The 15,545-nt window shown below is 61.2% G+C and overlaps 1 protein-coding gene across 3 annotated transcripts; it reads right to left on the reverse strand.

Moving 5' to 3' along the window:
• Nucleotides 1-3,122: 3,122 nt before the first annotated feature.
• Nucleotides 3,123-15,420, reverse strand: NBL1 (NBL1, DAN family BMP antagonist). Of its 3 annotated transcripts, none has more exons than XM_055140730.1 (5): nucleotides 15,176-15,279; nucleotides 6,826-6,866; nucleotides 5,864-6,051; nucleotides 5,668-5,779; nucleotides 3,123-4,470 (listed from the first exon to the last, which is right to left on the reverse strand). In XM_055140730.1, exons 3-5 carry the CDS (start codon nucleotides 6,028-6,030, stop codon nucleotides 4,207-4,209), a joined length of 543 nt encoding a protein of 180 aa, XP_054996705.1. In that variant the 5' UTR covers nucleotides 6,031-6,051; nucleotides 6,826-6,866; nucleotides 15,176-15,279; the 3' UTR covers nucleotides 3,123-4,206. The 3 variants fall into 3 exon arrangements, with proteins under 3 accessions (XP_054996705.1, XP_054996704.1, XP_054996706.1); XM_055140729.1 differs by lacking the exon at nucleotides 15,176-15,279 and adding an exon at nucleotides 8,020-8,565; XM_055140731.1 differs by lacking the exon at nucleotides 6,826-6,866 and having other exon boundaries at nucleotides 15,176-15,420.
• Between the last annotated feature and the right edge of the window lie 125 nt (nucleotides 15,421-15,545).

The raw sequence follows: 15,545 nt of genomic DNA on the forward strand, positions 1-15,545 counted from the left end.
AGAAGTGAACATTGTTTCATTCTTTGTGATAATCACGGATATTATAAAATTTTTGTATTATACTATGGAGCTGTACTGTGCCAAGAGTAAGAAAAAAACATGTTTGAAGGGATTGATTCTCTATCATAAATATCTCTGTATTTCACAGTGATTCAATGGAAAAAGCAAGAACCAAATAAAACCATACATCTTTGAGGGAGAAAAAAAAGCACACACACACACACACACACACACACACACACACACACACACACTTTTCAGGGTTGGGCCTGGTTGGAGTGCCACCTTGTGGCCACACTGTTATTATCTAAGCTCCAAGACCTCAGTAGATAATGTGTGTGCTCCTAAGTGAGTCATTTCAGTCCTGGAATAACAGTGGAAGGGTTCCACTTCCCCTTGGAGAAGCTGATCAATCAAGAGACAAGGTGCCGGGTTGAGAAAGAGCTTTATTGGCAGTTGGCTGACAGTGGAAGAATGGCAGACTCACATCCAAGAGAGTGTTCTTGCCTGGATATCCGCTCAGAGAAGCAGCTAAGTGGTCAGGGAGATGGCTCAAAGGGCTGGGGCACACACTTTGCTTATGGACACCTGAGGCTTGATCCTCCACCCTGCATAATACCCAGCACAAAACCTGGCAGAGACCTCCATTCCGGAGGAGTCCCCAGCATGACTAGGTGTGGCGCAAAAAAAAAAAAATAGCAGTTTATCAAAGAAAAGGTTTGCATACTGAAGAGATGGCTCAGAGAACTGGAATGCATGCTTTGTATGGGGGCACCCCTGATGCAATCCCAGCAATGCCCCTGATGCAACCCCAGCCAACTGGGGGTAACTCCTAAGTACAAAGCTAGAGAAGCCCCTGAAAATCACCTGGTATGCCCCCAAAACCAAAAGAAAAAGGAAGGAAGAAAAGAGAGAAAAAGGAAAGAAGGAAGGAAGGAAGGAAGGAAGAAAGAAAGAAAGAAAGAAAGAAAGAAAGAAAGAAAGAAAGAAAGAAAGAAAGAAAGAAAGAAAGAAAGAAAGAAAGAAAGAAAGAAAGAAAGAAAGAAAGAGGGGCTGGAGCAATAGCACAGCGGGTAGAGCGTTTGCCTTGCATGCGGCTGACCCGGGTTCGATCCCCAGCATCCCATATGGTCCCCTGAGCACCGCCAGGAGTAATTCCTGAGTGCAAAGCCAGGAGTAACCCCTGTGCGTCGCCAGGTGTGACCCAAAAAGAAAAAAAAAGAGAATTTCAACTCTGGAACTGTATCAACAGTTGTGACTTTTGTATACATTAAACTTAATTCTTTTAAAAAGTTCAGTTCGACTCTTACTTTCTCTGGGACTGGTTTCAATAATCTCAGTCTTGTGATTTTCGGGGAGGATGCTCAGGTGGGCTTGGCTGCTGTCTCCGCAGGGAGCTTCCCTCCAGGAGGAAAAAGCTGGGACCACAATGGAGCAGATAAGCTCAAGAAAATCCTCTGCTCCAGACTTTGGCATCTGTCATACATGAAGAAAGAGACGAGGTCGTTCCGGAGACAGGGGAGTTCGTGGCCCAGGGACTCGGTGGAGCCTGCCCAAAGCTGCTCTCCCAGAAGACCCTGGATAAACCCTGTGAGGGCGGAGCTGGTCCACCTCCACTGCGGGACCCTCAGCTCCTGGTAGGCTGTCAGTAAATGGGTTCAGTGGTAGAGCACATGCCTGCATGTGCAGGCTCCTGGCAGAGGCCGAGCGACACTGGTTATGGTGCTTGCTTTGCACGTGGCTAACCCACATTCCATCCCCAGCACCCTACATGGTCCCGCAGGCACCGCTGGGAGGGATCCCTGAGCACAGAAACAGGAGTTAGCCCTGAGCACCGTGGGTGTGACCCCCAGCCCCAAAGATCCCTGTCGTGACATGCCCTGCCCCCAGAACTGCAGTAGTGGCCCCCAAACATTCCATTAATGAATGAACAGAACTATCAATCCAGCCACTGGCACCTCCGAGCCCATCATTCATCCCCAGCCGTTATCACAGTGGCTAGCACTTCTCGAGGTCTTGCTGTGTGCCAGGCACTGTTTCAAGCCCTCTCTGTGCAGTGACACCACGCTGGGAGGGATCACGATTCCCCGTTCTACAGTCGACAAACATCAGGCAGCATTGAATAGCTTGCTCAAGATCATGCAGGTCCAAAGGAGGCCGTCAGAATTGGAACCCAGTCTCACTGCATTGTCCCCGGGGCTTGAAGCAAGGGGAGGGCAAATGCCAACAGGAACTGGCATGGCAAAGTCCACGGCCAGCACCCCGGCAGAGGGCCGCAGGCTTGGGCTCAGGGAGGAAAGCCATTGTGTGGTACACAGACGTGGTCACGATCGGGGAGAGAACTGCATCGGAACCTCCCACCAGGCTGGGGGAAGCGAGCTTGACATTCGCCGCGTCAGGATTTTCGACGGACTCCGAATCATCTGTGTAGGCTGACGACTGGGGTGGTGACTGGGTGAGGAGGAAGAGGGGTCCAAACCCTCACCCGCACTTCTGGGTCTCAGTAAGCTGGGGGAGACCACGCTCCATTTGCATGGCGGCTGGCATTGTCACGTGTGTCCCAGTGAAAGGACAGGGCCCTCAGCACTGTGTTTCCAAGCACAGCAGCCTGGCAGACCCTGGGCACCTCCTGAGGGCAGCCCGTGGGGAAGAAGAGGGCTGCAGGAGCAGCTGGTGGGACCCCCTGGGCCTGGGTTCAAGTCCGGAGGGGGGCCGCTCGCCACTTACTTCATGCCTCTGGCACCTCAATGTCACACCTGCAACAGGAGGGAGCCTGGGTACCGTCATAGCAAACCCCCACCTGGTGAGTGATGGGGAACCATGCGCCAGTCCACTGGTCCACTGCCCCCAGGCCAGGCTCGACTTGGGTCCGGGGGAAGCTGAGGAGCTCCTGGAAGGCCAGCAGAGATGCCCCAAGGAACTGCGGGTTTAGTCAGAGAAGTCCCGCTCCGGATGCCCCCTCCAAGCTACAGGCTGGGGGCACCCATGGCCCGGGCTGGGAGCCAGGGGTATGCGGTGTGCCCAGAGAGAAGAGGCCTAAGGATGCAGGCAGGGGCGCCTGCCCTTGTCCCCAGGCCTCGCTGCTGGGTTGCCGGCCCGGAAAGAAGAGGGAAGCCCACAAGGAAGACACAAGCCTGGTATGAGTTTATTCATGAGAAAACTCAGGTTCCATGGGGGGACGATCCATTGGTTACAAGCTCCAGAAGCTCTTGTCAGAAGGGGCGGGAAGGCAGGGGCGCCCCGGGCCGGGCGGGTGGGGCGGGCAGGCCGCTCAGAGTGCTGAGGGGTGCACCCTACTGCCCGCGAGCCCGACCCTCCTCGAGTGTTAAAGTGCAGCTGGGGGCAAGGAGGCGGGTAGGAGCGGGGGTCCCCCGAGAGCCCCCGCGAACGCTGGCCCCCGCAGGCACTCGGTTTGCTCCTTAAGGGGCCGCCCGAGGCTGCCCAGCCCCAGTGCCCTCCCTGGGACCAGCTGGGGAGCCCCTCCCCCATCACTCTCAGCACAAGGGGGGCAGTGGGGAACACTCCAGGCTGGGGGAGGGAAACCCTGGGCCCAGGAAGGCTCTGCCCTCCCCCAACTCCCCCCCCCAGCCCTCCCCCAAGCCAGGAAAGCCAGAGGTGCAGAGAGCCCCAGCCTCGGAGCAGTGAGTCAGCAGGGTCCGGCCCGGGCCTGACTCACGGGGGAGGGAGGGTCCCTCAGTGCCGGGGCAGGTGCTGCCTTGGGGACAGCAGGGGGCTGGAGGCCCATGGAGCAGTCATGGGGTCTGAATTCCCCCCCTTCCACCATGGGTGTGTGCGCCTGGAGCCTGCCCTCAGGGGGTACAGGGAGGCCCCCAGCATCTACCCCAGGGGCCCTGCCCCACCAGGGGCCGCTGGGCATCTGCCTGGCCTCACCCCCCCTCAGCAGCTTAGCCAATGTCCTCCCTGTTCCCAGGGCACCTCTCTGGGAGGCAAAGAAGGAAGAGAACTCCCCTCCCCACAAGAGACCCCCGCCCCCCCCACTCCTGAATATATTAGACTGTGCCGCGTGGTGCCAACCCCTCCCTTCCGCTCCCCGTGGCCACAGGGCAGCATTCCAAGTCCAGCCTGAGTCCAAGTCCATCCGGTGCCAAGCGGGGAGGGGGGTCGGCCTCTCCGCCTCCCTCCCCCCAGAAGGCAGGCCCACCATTCCACAGGGGGGCAAGAGGGGAGGAAGAGTCGGGGGGGGCCTCAGTCCTCAGCCCCCTCTTCCTCGGTGTGGGGGGGCCCCGGGGGGTCCTCGGGCTCCGGGGTCTGCTCCCCCAGGTGGGGGTGGGGGTGGGGGTGGGGGTGGGGGCCGGGCTGGGGGGCCGGCCCGTCCTCGCCCTGGACAAAGACGCTCAGGCCCTCGGCGCTCGGCTCCTTGCCGCACGCCTGGCAGCTGCAGTGCAGGATCTTCTCCACCAGCTTGTCCACGCGGGGCACCTCCTCATGGCCCGGGCACTCCAAGGTCACCTGGAGAGCAGCAGGAAGGGAGCGGAGAGACGTTTCCAAGGGCCTGGGGCAGGCCTGCAGCCCAGAACCCCCCAGAGCCCCGGGCCCTGCAGTAACGCACCCCTCTGAGCTCGACGGCCTCTGGGGAAGGGGGAGGTCAGGGCAGGGGACAGGACCCCTCGAGTCCTGCCACTTCCCTCTCCTTGTTGCCCTCTGCGGACAGTCCGGGCTGCTTGTGCACCCCACACTCCCCTCCACTGCACCGGGGCGCGGCCTGACTCCCCGCTCAGAACCCAGGGGCCACTCCCTGCACACCCTGGCCAGCTGGTCCCGCCTGAGACAGGCTCGTCCAAGGCGCCATGCACCCCACTCATCCACCCCCGCCAAGCTTCCAGCAGCCCCAGGGCCAGGTTCAGACAGCACTGCCCCGAGAAGCCCCCGCCAGTGCCTTCGCCAGTGCCAGGGATGCCAAGCAGGGCATGGTCCTCCAGAGCGCGGAGCCCTGTCGAGAAAACTGGTTTCTCTCAAAATCACTCAAATGCCAATGAAAGCCTGCAAGGGGGCAGACGCTGAAAGCAGAGGCCCACGAGCTGCGGGGGGAGGGGGACCCCCAAGAGTGGAGCCTGAGCCTATCGCAGGAGAGAGCACTAAAGTCCTGGGAGATGAGGAGGAGGGGGGAGAGGAGGAGAAAGTTCCCAAGTTCCCTCCCAAACTGGGGGAAGAGCACGTGCAAAGGCGCTGTGGTGTGGTGGAGGAAAAAGAGAGGAGGTTAGTTTGGAGTCAGCCCTGTGCCAGTAAAGAGGTGAGAGGCAAGAAACAAAACTATGGGGCCTGAGGTCCCACACAGAGAGCCTGGTCTCCTCCAATAACAACCCGAGAAGACCCTAGGGGGCTCAGCACATGACTGACATTCAGTGAAAGGAATTCCTAAAACAGCTGGAGAGTTGTGGATATGATATGGTATAGGTGTCAGGCCCTGGAGCTACCCAGAGGCACCAGCACCAGCCTGGACAGGGGGTCTTGGGGCAGAAGGGGGTGTGGTGGGTGTGAGAGGCTGGGGCAGGGGAGTGGCCAGGGCGTGGAGGGGCGGGGCCTGGGCCGGGGCGGGGCATGGATTGGGGAGGGTGGGGCGTGGCGTGGCTAGGAAGGGCGTGGCCGAGGCGCCGAGGGGCGGGGCCTGGGCGGGGCCGGGCGGGCTGGGCGGGGCGCAGCACTCACTATCTCCCACATGGACTGGGCCGGCATGCAGGAGTCGCAGTGCACCAGGGACTCTGTAGACTGCGGGAAGGTGTTGGGGACGCTGTAGCTGAAGCACTGTCCGAGGCACGCCCTGTGGGAGGAGAGATGCCGGGCAGGGTGAGTGGGGGCGTGGGGGGGGACCCCAGAGCTGCTCCCTCCCTGCCCGCAGACCCACCTGTTCTGGATGGACTTGGCCTCACAGCCGCTGTGGCCCACAATCTGGGTGATGTTCTTGGCCTCGCACCAGGCACTCTTGTCCGGGAACAGCGCCAGCTTGTTGATGGGTGGTGGGGCCGCCAGCAGCACGGCGGGGAGGACAGCCCCCACCAGGACTTGAAGCATCGTGGCCTTCAGAGCCTGGAACTGGGCAGAGCATGCTGGTAAGTCCAGGCAGAACGTGGGGGGTGGGGCGGGGGTGTGAAAACGATGGTCACGTGACCGGCACCGGTACTGCCTGCCTTCCCATCCCAGGACCACCGGGACAAGCCAAGCACAGCCTTGGACATGCATTTCCGGGTTATGAATTTCCACAAGGGGACATCTGGGTCCTGGGCAGCTCGCGGGGAGAGTATCTCCTGGCAAAGAGGAGGCTGAGTGTGTAGTGCCATCCTCCACCACACGTGGGGTCCCCCAGCACCGCCACCAAGTGTGGGTGGCAAGAGTGAAGCAGCAGAAAGGGAAGGAAGAGGAACAAAATCTGCGAACCATCCATGGATTAGATGTGTACTGTGACAAGGTTACCTGGGCTACACCCAGGAAGGATCAGGAGGTCACACTGTGCCCGGGACCACACCCAGAGCCTGGGCACCCAGAGCATGCCAGACATGCTCTCCAGTCCGCTGCCCTATGCCTCGTGTTCTGTTTTGTCTGTTGGGGAGGCCTTGCATATGGCCAGGCTCAGAGGCTACTCTCAGCTCGGTGCTCAGATCCAGGCCTCCTGCATGCAAAGCAACTCCCAGCCCATCAAACTCACTCTTGGGCTTTGGACTTAGGATGGCTACACCTAGTGGTGCTGAGGCAGAGGGAGGGGAAGGGGGGCTATCCTTGGCCTGGTGCTCAAAGGTTGCTCTCAGGGGCATGCGGGGGGCGTCAGTGCCTGAATCTGATGGGGATTTCCCGCGTGCAGAGCAGACTCACTTGCCCTTTGCGCTCTCTCTCCAGCGGCTCAGTTTCTTGCTCTGAAAAACAAGGATGGTTGAGCCGGGGAGGTGGCTCAGTGGTAGAAGCACATTTTGTGTGCGACATGCGTCTCACCCCCAGCATCACAGAAAGAAGAGAAAGGAAAAGCTGGTGGTGACAGTGTGCGTGGGAAGGGAGCACGGGGATGACCGAGCAAGAAGCTTCGCTTCCAAGCAGAGGCTCAGCACCAAATCACTTGCTCCCTCTTCACTTAGATGTGGGTCCACCAGAAAAACGCACATCCAAAATGCCCCCCGAAGCCAGAGAGATAGTGCAGGGGTGGGAGAGATGGGGCGTGGGTAGGGTGCTTGCCATGCATGCCATCGACCAGGGTTTGATTCCTGGCACCCCATATGCTCCCCAGAGCACCACCAGCAGTGGTTCCTGAGCACAGGGCCAGGAGTAAGCCCTGAGCACAGCTGGGTGTGGCCCCAAAATCAAACAAATGAACAAAGCCCCTCCCACCCCCACCTCCTTGAACTGCTTCCCTCTGAGTCCAACCTCCGGGACACAAGGCCATCGGGTCAGCGTTCTGAAGTCAGGAATGCTGACCTCCACCTGGGCACCGCCCCTGTTCTCCCTGCTTCTCCTTCCCTTGTTGTTGCAGTGACCTGGTTCACAGATGTCAGCCTGCAGGACTCATGGGGTGGGGGGGCTGAAGAACACGCCTGAACCACCTGACAGCACAGCAGAACCACCAGGACCACGGGTCAGTGCATGCAGGGAACACGAGGCATCAAAGGCAAGACCTCAGGCTCGCAAGGTAGATGCTTATTTTGTTTTTTATTGCCCCAAAGGCTCAGGTCACCACATTCTAGAGCTGCTTGTCTGCACCTGGGGAATAAAAGCACCAACCCTGGACTACCCTGTATTTCTTTCCAGGATGCCCCTGCAAGAACCTCGAGCCCTACACACATCTCATGAACTTGGCTCCATCCTAACGCAGCCGCACGCATTCCGGCTGCCAAACCTGGCATCTGCCAGCAGGTGGCACTGCAGGGCAGCGTGAGTGTGGAAGGCGTGGCTCGGCCTCCTAGGCTTCTCCCCTCCGTGCAGGGAGGTGTGGGGACAGCCTGTGTGCAGGGTGGAAAGGGCGTGGGAGTGGGGGCAGGGCGCTGGGCTGGGTCAGGCTGTGTGATCCCAGACACTGACCTTCCGAAATGAGTGATGATCTAGACCAGCCAGCAGTGTCCAAACCCGGCAGGAGGTATTTCCCCAGACCTTGAGGATTGGCTGAGTCTCCCTTTGTAAGATGCCCCAGAGGAGCACAACCACACCGGAACCCGACACAGTTCCTAACTGGCATTCGGTGGATGGCTCAGGGGCCCACCTGGCCCTCACAGCGCCTCCTGCCCCGCCAGAGACTGGCCTCCAGGTGCGTCCACTCAGAGGGTCTGCAGGGCATGGAGCTCCCAGCTCCCCGGTGCCTGGGGGCCTCTGTCCAGCCTGGCACTGCCACCGTGGCTCAGGATGAGCAAAGGAGAGGACAGGAAGGTGCCCAGAGCAGGGAACTGACTCGGCGGTGCTGGAGATGCACAGCTGGGTCTGATGTGGGTGGGAACCAGGAGGCACTGAGAGCCACGGACCAGCGCCAGGCTCGAGAAGACTAGCCAGTTCTTACGCTCCCCCCACACGCCCCAGGGGACACGGGGACAAGGAGATGCCAGCCGACTCCACCTGGCCCTGTCAGCAGGACACAGCACCTCGGGGAGCCCCCTGCTGCCCCTCACTCCACAACGCAATCTCTGCGAGAAACGCTCATGACTTTGCTTATTTGCTCCTCTGCTGTTTTGTGTGTGTGTGTGTGTGTGCGTGTGTGTGTGTGTGTGCGCGCGCGCGTGTGTGTGTGTGTGTGTGTGTGTGTGTGTTTTCTTTCTGGGTCACACCCAGTGATGCACGGGGGTTACTCCTGACTCTGCACTCAGGAATTATCCCTGGCGGTGCTCAGGGGACCATATGGGATGCTGGGAATCGAACCCGGGTCGGCTGCGTGCAAACACCCTACCCGCTGTGCTATTGCTCCAGCCCCTCCTCTGCTGTTTTTGCAAGCAGCAGTCGCTCAGCTTTCTCTTTCCCACTTTCAGTTTTAGCACATCCTTCAGTGCTCAGGAGCTACTCCCAGCTCCACGCTCAGGGGACCCTGTGGAACTAGGGATCAATCCCCGACGCATCGCGCATCCAAAGCCTGCACTCAGTTCACTGAGTCACCTCTCCCGCCCCTCAGCTCGCTTTATTTGGGGGTGGGGTGCTTGGGGCCACACCCAGTGGTGCTCAGGGCTTACTCTGGGCTCTGTGCTCAGGGACCACTCCTGGGGGAGCTCAGGGGACCCTATATATGTGGGAGATCCGAGTCAGGATCAGTAGCACATAGGGCAAGTGCCTTAGTCCTTGTACTATCAGGCACTTTAAAAAAAAAAAAAAAAACAGCAGTCGCCCCTTCCTTCCTGACCTCACCCCTTCCTTCCACCCTCCAGGGCCCACAGCAAGCCATGGGACTCCCAGAACATGGGGGTGAGGGGTGTTGGGGGAGACACCCTTTTGTTATGCTAAGGGGTCAAGGGGTCATCCCAAGGCCCTGCAGCTCCTGCGGGTCTCGCTGGTGACAAGGCACTTCTTGGAGGAGAGAGGAGAGGGAGCTGGGTCTCAGACCCCCTGCCCAGAGCTCGGAGCGTGCCAAGAGGAAGGCATGGTTTGGGGAGGGCAGCCAGAGGTTGGCTGGGGGAGCGGAAATCTTCACTCCGCTTTGAAAACAGTTTATTGAAGTGTGAGGTTGGGAGCGCGCATGCCTAGGATGGGTGAGGCCCTGGTTCCATCCCTGACACCACGTCCCTGCCCCGCTACGCATCGCTGGGAGTAGCTCCTGTAAAACAGCAACAATAATAAAAAAGCAACTGCAAGGAGCGACCACAGCGGGGAGGAAGGGAGTTCCTGGCTGGAGAACCTGGGCAGGTTCTCGGAGTCCAGAGCTCGGAAAGTGAATTCAGAGCCCGCACGGGCTCCACGGAGGGACAGGAACCTGCGACGGACAACTGCACGAGGGGCCGGAGAGATTGCACAGCAGGCAGGGCACTTGCCTTGTATGCAGCCAACCCGATTCGATCCCCAGCATCCCACATGGTCTGCAAACTTGCCAGGAGTGATTCCTGAGTGCAGACCTAGGAGGAAGCCCTGAGCACCGCTGGGTGTGGTCCCCAAACCAAAATAAAATTTTAAAAAAAGCCAGACACTGCAAAAGTTCTCAGCCTATTCACTTACCCAGCCCATGCCATGACCCCACGGGACAGCTACTGTTATTTCCCCGTGTCTCCCAGGTGAAGAAACGGGGGCCCAGAAAAGAGGCTAAGAGAGGTGCACAGGAGGAAACAGAAGAGACAGCAGCCCCCAGCACCTCTGCAGATGAAAGCAGCAACAGCAGCAACAAGAGAGGGCTGGGAGGTGGAGGGGGGCTGGGGGGAGATGAGGGGGTGGAGTGGAGTTGGCAGGAGGCCTAAGGGTCTTGCCGGCTTCCCAGGCGGCTGAGCCTGCTCCCTGACAGAGCTCTGAGATTGAGCCCCACGGGGTTGGCAGACCCCCTGAGCATGCCTGTGGGGTCCTGGTTACTCCATGCTCAGGAAAGGGGTGACACCACCCATTCTCGGAGCACTATTCAAGCCTCTAGGAAGTGTGGGTCCCTTCTTACCACCCCCTTCCTGAATCCCAGTTCCCTCCCATCCCCAGAGGCTTGGGGCAAACACCTGACCCATCCTGAGGCCACCAGTGCCCCAGAAAGGAAGTTGAGGGGGTCGGTTTGTGGAGACTCAGGCACAGACCAAGGACGTGACTACTCTCCCTTCCGCAGCTGGGGGTGGGGGACACAGGAGACCAGCCCTGGCAGCTCCTGGGGAGCCTTAGGTCAGAGGCCAGGGCTGGGACAGCAAGGTGCAGGCCCCGGGGCCTCTCTGCACGTCCCTCCGCGTGTCCACACCTCCCGGGATGCAGCATCTTCCTGACACGCTGGCGCCTAGCTCAGACGCCCGGGGCCCAGCCTGGACTCTGGGCCAGGGTTCCGGGGTGGCCCCTAACATTTGTATGTGTTCCTACAAGATCCTGAGGCGCGGCCAGGCAGGAAACAGGGCCCCCGACTCTCCAGGGAAGGATCCCCCATAACAGTACCACTGACAGGGGTCACCCACCCCATGACCTGGATTCTCTGTTAGGCAATTTGTCGGGTTCTGTTTCTCTTTAGCTCATACCCCTGCTTGAGGGACCCTCTCTGCTTAGCACTCAGGAGACCGTGGGGTGCCGGGACTTCAACCTACGACGCCTGCGTGTAAAGGCTGTGCTCCAGCCCTTTGAATCATCTCCCCAGGCTCTCTTGGAGAAATCTTAATATCAGGGTAGGGGCTGGAGAGATAGTACAGCTATCCCCATGGTGCCTTGCACAGGGCCGACCTGGGTTCGATCCCCCGCATCCCATTTGGTTCCCCAAGCACCGCCAGGTGTGATTCCTGAATGCAGAGCCAGAAATAACCCCTGAGCATCGCCAGGTGTGCCCCACTTCCCAAAAAACCACACTCAGGAAAGGGGTGGCTGAAAGCCAGACACACCAGGGTTTTCATGGTAGAATGCTCTCTCTTCCTCCTCCCCTCTTCCCCCGTCTCTCCAGCTATTACAGCCCCCAGAAACCCCTGGGTGTGGGCGCAGACCCTGGCTGAAAACAGGCAAAGCCTCTCACAACTTCAGCTCCTGCCTCCCTCATGCCCCACCCAGAACTGCGGGTGAAGTTCTGCCCGGGGGCTCAGCACCCAGGGGCCCTGCAACCCTCCGGCAAGCCCTGGGGGTGTCTACCAAACTTACCCTAGCTGGGGGAGAGCTCAGTGGGCTGCGGCTCCTGCTTGGCACGCAGGATTAGATCTCCTCTAGGTGCCCAGAGCACCCCAGGAGGCACCTTCAGGCACCAGCCAGGAATAGCCCTGGAGCACTGCTAGGTGTGGGCCAACTCCCGCAGAAAACAAAACACAGAAACAAAAACCTATCCTACTGGACGCTCCCAACCCCTGCTCTACCTCTTTTTCAGACACACGTGCACGTGCGCGCAAACAGGCACGCACACAAACACACATGCATTTGGGCTACACCTAGCTGGAGGCGTGAGAAGTAGCAGCACAGTGAGCCCTCAAGTCATCCCAGGACCAGCCCCCCAACACACACACACACACACACACACACACACACACACACACACACAATCTTAATGCGAATTTGGGCCTTTTGTGGCCTCTGTCTCCTGCAAAGTGAGGAGAGACCACAATGAGCTACCAGGGAACCGTGAGAGTCGGGGCTGAGCACCACCAAGGGGGTGCGCGAGCACCCAGAGACCACCCTGGGCTGTGGTCACCGAGGCTCAGGCCAGTCACCCTCCTCAGCCCGCCCCAGCTGCGGCCCACCAGCCTGCCTCCCTCCCTGGGTGGGACAGGAGAGTCTCTCGACCTGGAGTGGCCTCTGCCCCTGGAAACTGGAGTCGGGGAAAACGCAAGCAACAGAGGGATGGCTGGGAAGAGGCTTACACGCTCTCAAGTGCCGGGCCAGCGAGGCAGGACAGAGGGCAGGGCTCTCGCCTGGTGCAGGGCAGACCCAGGTTTGACCCCAGCATCCCCCTGAGCCCACCAGGAGCGATTCTTGAGTGCAGGCCCCTGAGCATCTCGGGGTGTGGCCCCCAAACAAAATAAGAACAACAAACTCTCAGGTGCTGCCTCCCCCCCCCGCCTCCCCAGGCCTGCCTGCCAGTGCGGCAGGGGGGAAGCCCTCTCGGATTCTGGGCGGTTGATCAGGGGAAGAGACCAAGCCCCAGGCAGGCCAGCCCCCCTAGAACTGACTCCCAGAAATGCAGCAGGGCCCAGCTGCCATGCAGAGGCTGGCGCCTGCCCCAGCCCTCGGTCTGGAGACCAGCCAGGGAGGGGCGGGGCTGCAGGTCTTGGAATGAGTGCGGGGACTTCCTGCGGGCAACCGAAGGGGTGGGTCTGCGAGGGGGCAAGGCAGGGTCAGACCCCGGCCCTGTGAGCTCCGCGGGGCTCCAGGGCTCAGGCTGGAGTCCCAGGACAAGTTGAGGTCCTCATTCCTGTGGGAGCCCTGTGGGGGGCTGAGAGCCGCTGGTCTCCTGGGGGCCACCAGGCCACCTGCTGCACCTCCCCACGCCTGGGGACAGCGGGGTGCAGGGCGTGGGAAGGCCGCGCAAGCAGAGTCCCTGGAGGGCAGTACGGCTCAGCTGTTGCCATCCCTTGACCCCAGATCACGGCAGGGTGGTGAGCCCCCCTGCCCCAAAGGAAAACAACTCTTCTGAGAGCGCTTCTCCACGATGCCCACCGCAGGCTTCTGCAGTCCCTGTCCCCTGGGCACAGGGAGCTGAGGCCCCTGTGAGCTTCGAGAATGAACCCCACCAGCTCCGGGGGCACCTCCAGAAACAGCCTTTTTCTGGATCGTGCATGGCACAGCGGGCAGCGAGAGGCTCCACCAAGTCGCCTTCCCCTCATCATGTGAGACCCCCCCGCCCCGTTCCCAGAACACCCCCCCATTTTCCCACCTAGGGTGGACTTCACAGCCCTGCGAATGCTCCAGACACAGGCCTTGAAATGTGTTCTCTCTCTCCTAGTAATCTGATGTTCATTTGTTTGCTGGACCAGCCCTAGAAGGACTCGGGGCGGGGGGGGGGGGAGGGGGGGGGAGGGGGTGTGCCCCTGTGCCCCCACGTCTCTTTCCCATCAGTGCTGGACAGCACGAGAAGCACAACTGGCCCGCGGGTGGTCACGCAAGGCCCAGCTGGAGCCGGAGGCCAGTGGGTTGCTCTCCCTGTCCTGGAGGGAGCGGCTGCCCTGCCGCCCCAGACCCCAAACTGTCTCCCCGACACACAGATCTCAGCGGGGAGGAGCCTCGGCCGCCTCCACATCTGCTCGGCAGAGTCCCCCTGCAGACCTCGCCAGCGCCCAGAGCCCCCACCCTCGGTGTGCGCGGGCAGAGGAGGGTGGTAAAGAGCTCGGCTCCATCTGAAATTTCACTCGGGAAGACTGAGGACCTATCTCTGGATAACGGGAGCCCAGGTTTGCCCCACCGGCCACCAGCCTCTACCCACTCAACACAGGACTGGGGCAGGGGGACACTGCCAGCTGGGGAAGAGTCGGGGAGCAGGTGGGGGTCACCAAGGAAATGCCCCAATCCGTCCTTTTCTCTGCCACCCGCCTCCCCCGGGGTCCCCCACTAAAGCCAACCACACCCAAGCCTCCCGCCCAGCATCTGTCGCACTTTCAGGCAGCCGGACTGAGAGAGAGAGAGAGAGAGAGAGAGAGAGAGAGAGAGAGAGAGAGAGAGAGAGAGAGAGAGAGAGAGAGAGAGAGAGAGAGAGAGAGAGAGAGAGAGAGAGAGAGTGGGGGGGTTAGGCGAGTAACAAAGGGCCAGCGGCTGGCTGACAAATTGCTCCCCACCCCAGCTGCCCCCAGCGTAGAGCCTTTGGCCTTAATCCCTGACCTCTGTTTTTTTCCCCTGGGGTTCCCTTAGTTACTAGTCTGGTATCCTCCACCGGGACTCGGAAAGACTGAATCTGCGCCCTTGTCCCTGGTCGCCCCCGGGGGCAGCCACGCCAGGCAGCTGCCCCTGCCCGCCGCCGCCGGCTGGTAAGAGAGGAGCCGCGCTGGAGCGGGCAGGTGGCCGGCCCCAGGGCCCTGCCCAGGCCGCCTCCTGGTGGGGGTGGAATTCTTAAGAAAGCTGAGCCCCCGGAAAGGCGGGCGCCCCCCACTCCCAGCCTCGATTCTGGTGTGGGGTGTGGGGGGGGATGACCTAGGCCAGGTCCCGGGGGCAGCCGGAAGGTGGGGCGGGGCGGGGGTAATGGGGGGAGGAATCGCCTCTTTCACCCGGTCCGGGAAGCTGCTCCTGAGCCCCACGAGTGTGTGTGTGGGGGGTCTGCCCCGCTCACGTCTGACCTGGGAGGTGGGGGCCCCGGGAGACACGCAGAGGGAGTGGAGAGACGGAGGAAAACATATCGGGGAACGGAAAACGGGCGAAAAAGAAAGAAAGGGGCCGAGCCGGGGAGGGACGCGGACGGAGAGGGGCGACAGACGGGAAGGCAGAGGCAGAGGGACAAGAAAGGGGCTGCGGCGGGCGGGCGGGCGGGCGCGCGCGGGGCCCCGGGTGGAGCGCGGGGGACGCGGCTCTCGCTCCTCCCGCACCTCCTGCAGACTCCTCCCGGGGCGCAGCGGTGCCCGGCGCGCAGCCGCCTCCCCCCGGCCCTCGGAAGGCGCCTCCCGGCCCGCGGCCGCCGCACGGGCCGGGCGGGACTTACCGCGCGCGCGGAGCCGGTGCGGGGCAGGCTGGGCTGGGCTGCGCTCGCGCCGTCTGCGGCCCCGGGCGGGCGCGCGGTGCGGGGGGTTGCGGCGGGCCGAGCGGCTCCGACGTCAGGGGTGTCTCCGCTCCAAATAGGGAGCGAGGGCGGGGGCAGCGGAGGGAGGGCCGCGAGAAAGAAAGAGCGGGCGGGCGCGCGGGAGGGGGCCCCCGCGCTCCGACGGCGCGAGCCAGGGGCGCCCGGCCACCCGGGCCTGCCGGGGTCTGCTCTGCCGCTTCCCCGCGCGGGGCGTATTTTTTTTTTTCCAGAGTCGGAGGGAGGGGAGAAAAGGGGGGCAAGAAGCGCCAGGAGCCGGGATGACAAAGACCGA

The sequence above is a fragment of the Sorex araneus genome, chromosome 5 (assembly GCF_027595985.1).
Source record: "Sorex araneus isolate mSorAra2 chromosome 5, mSorAra2.pri, whole genome shotgun sequence".
NCBI classification, from domain to species: Eukaryota; Metazoa; Chordata; class Mammalia; order Eulipotyphla; family Soricidae; genus Sorex; species Sorex araneus.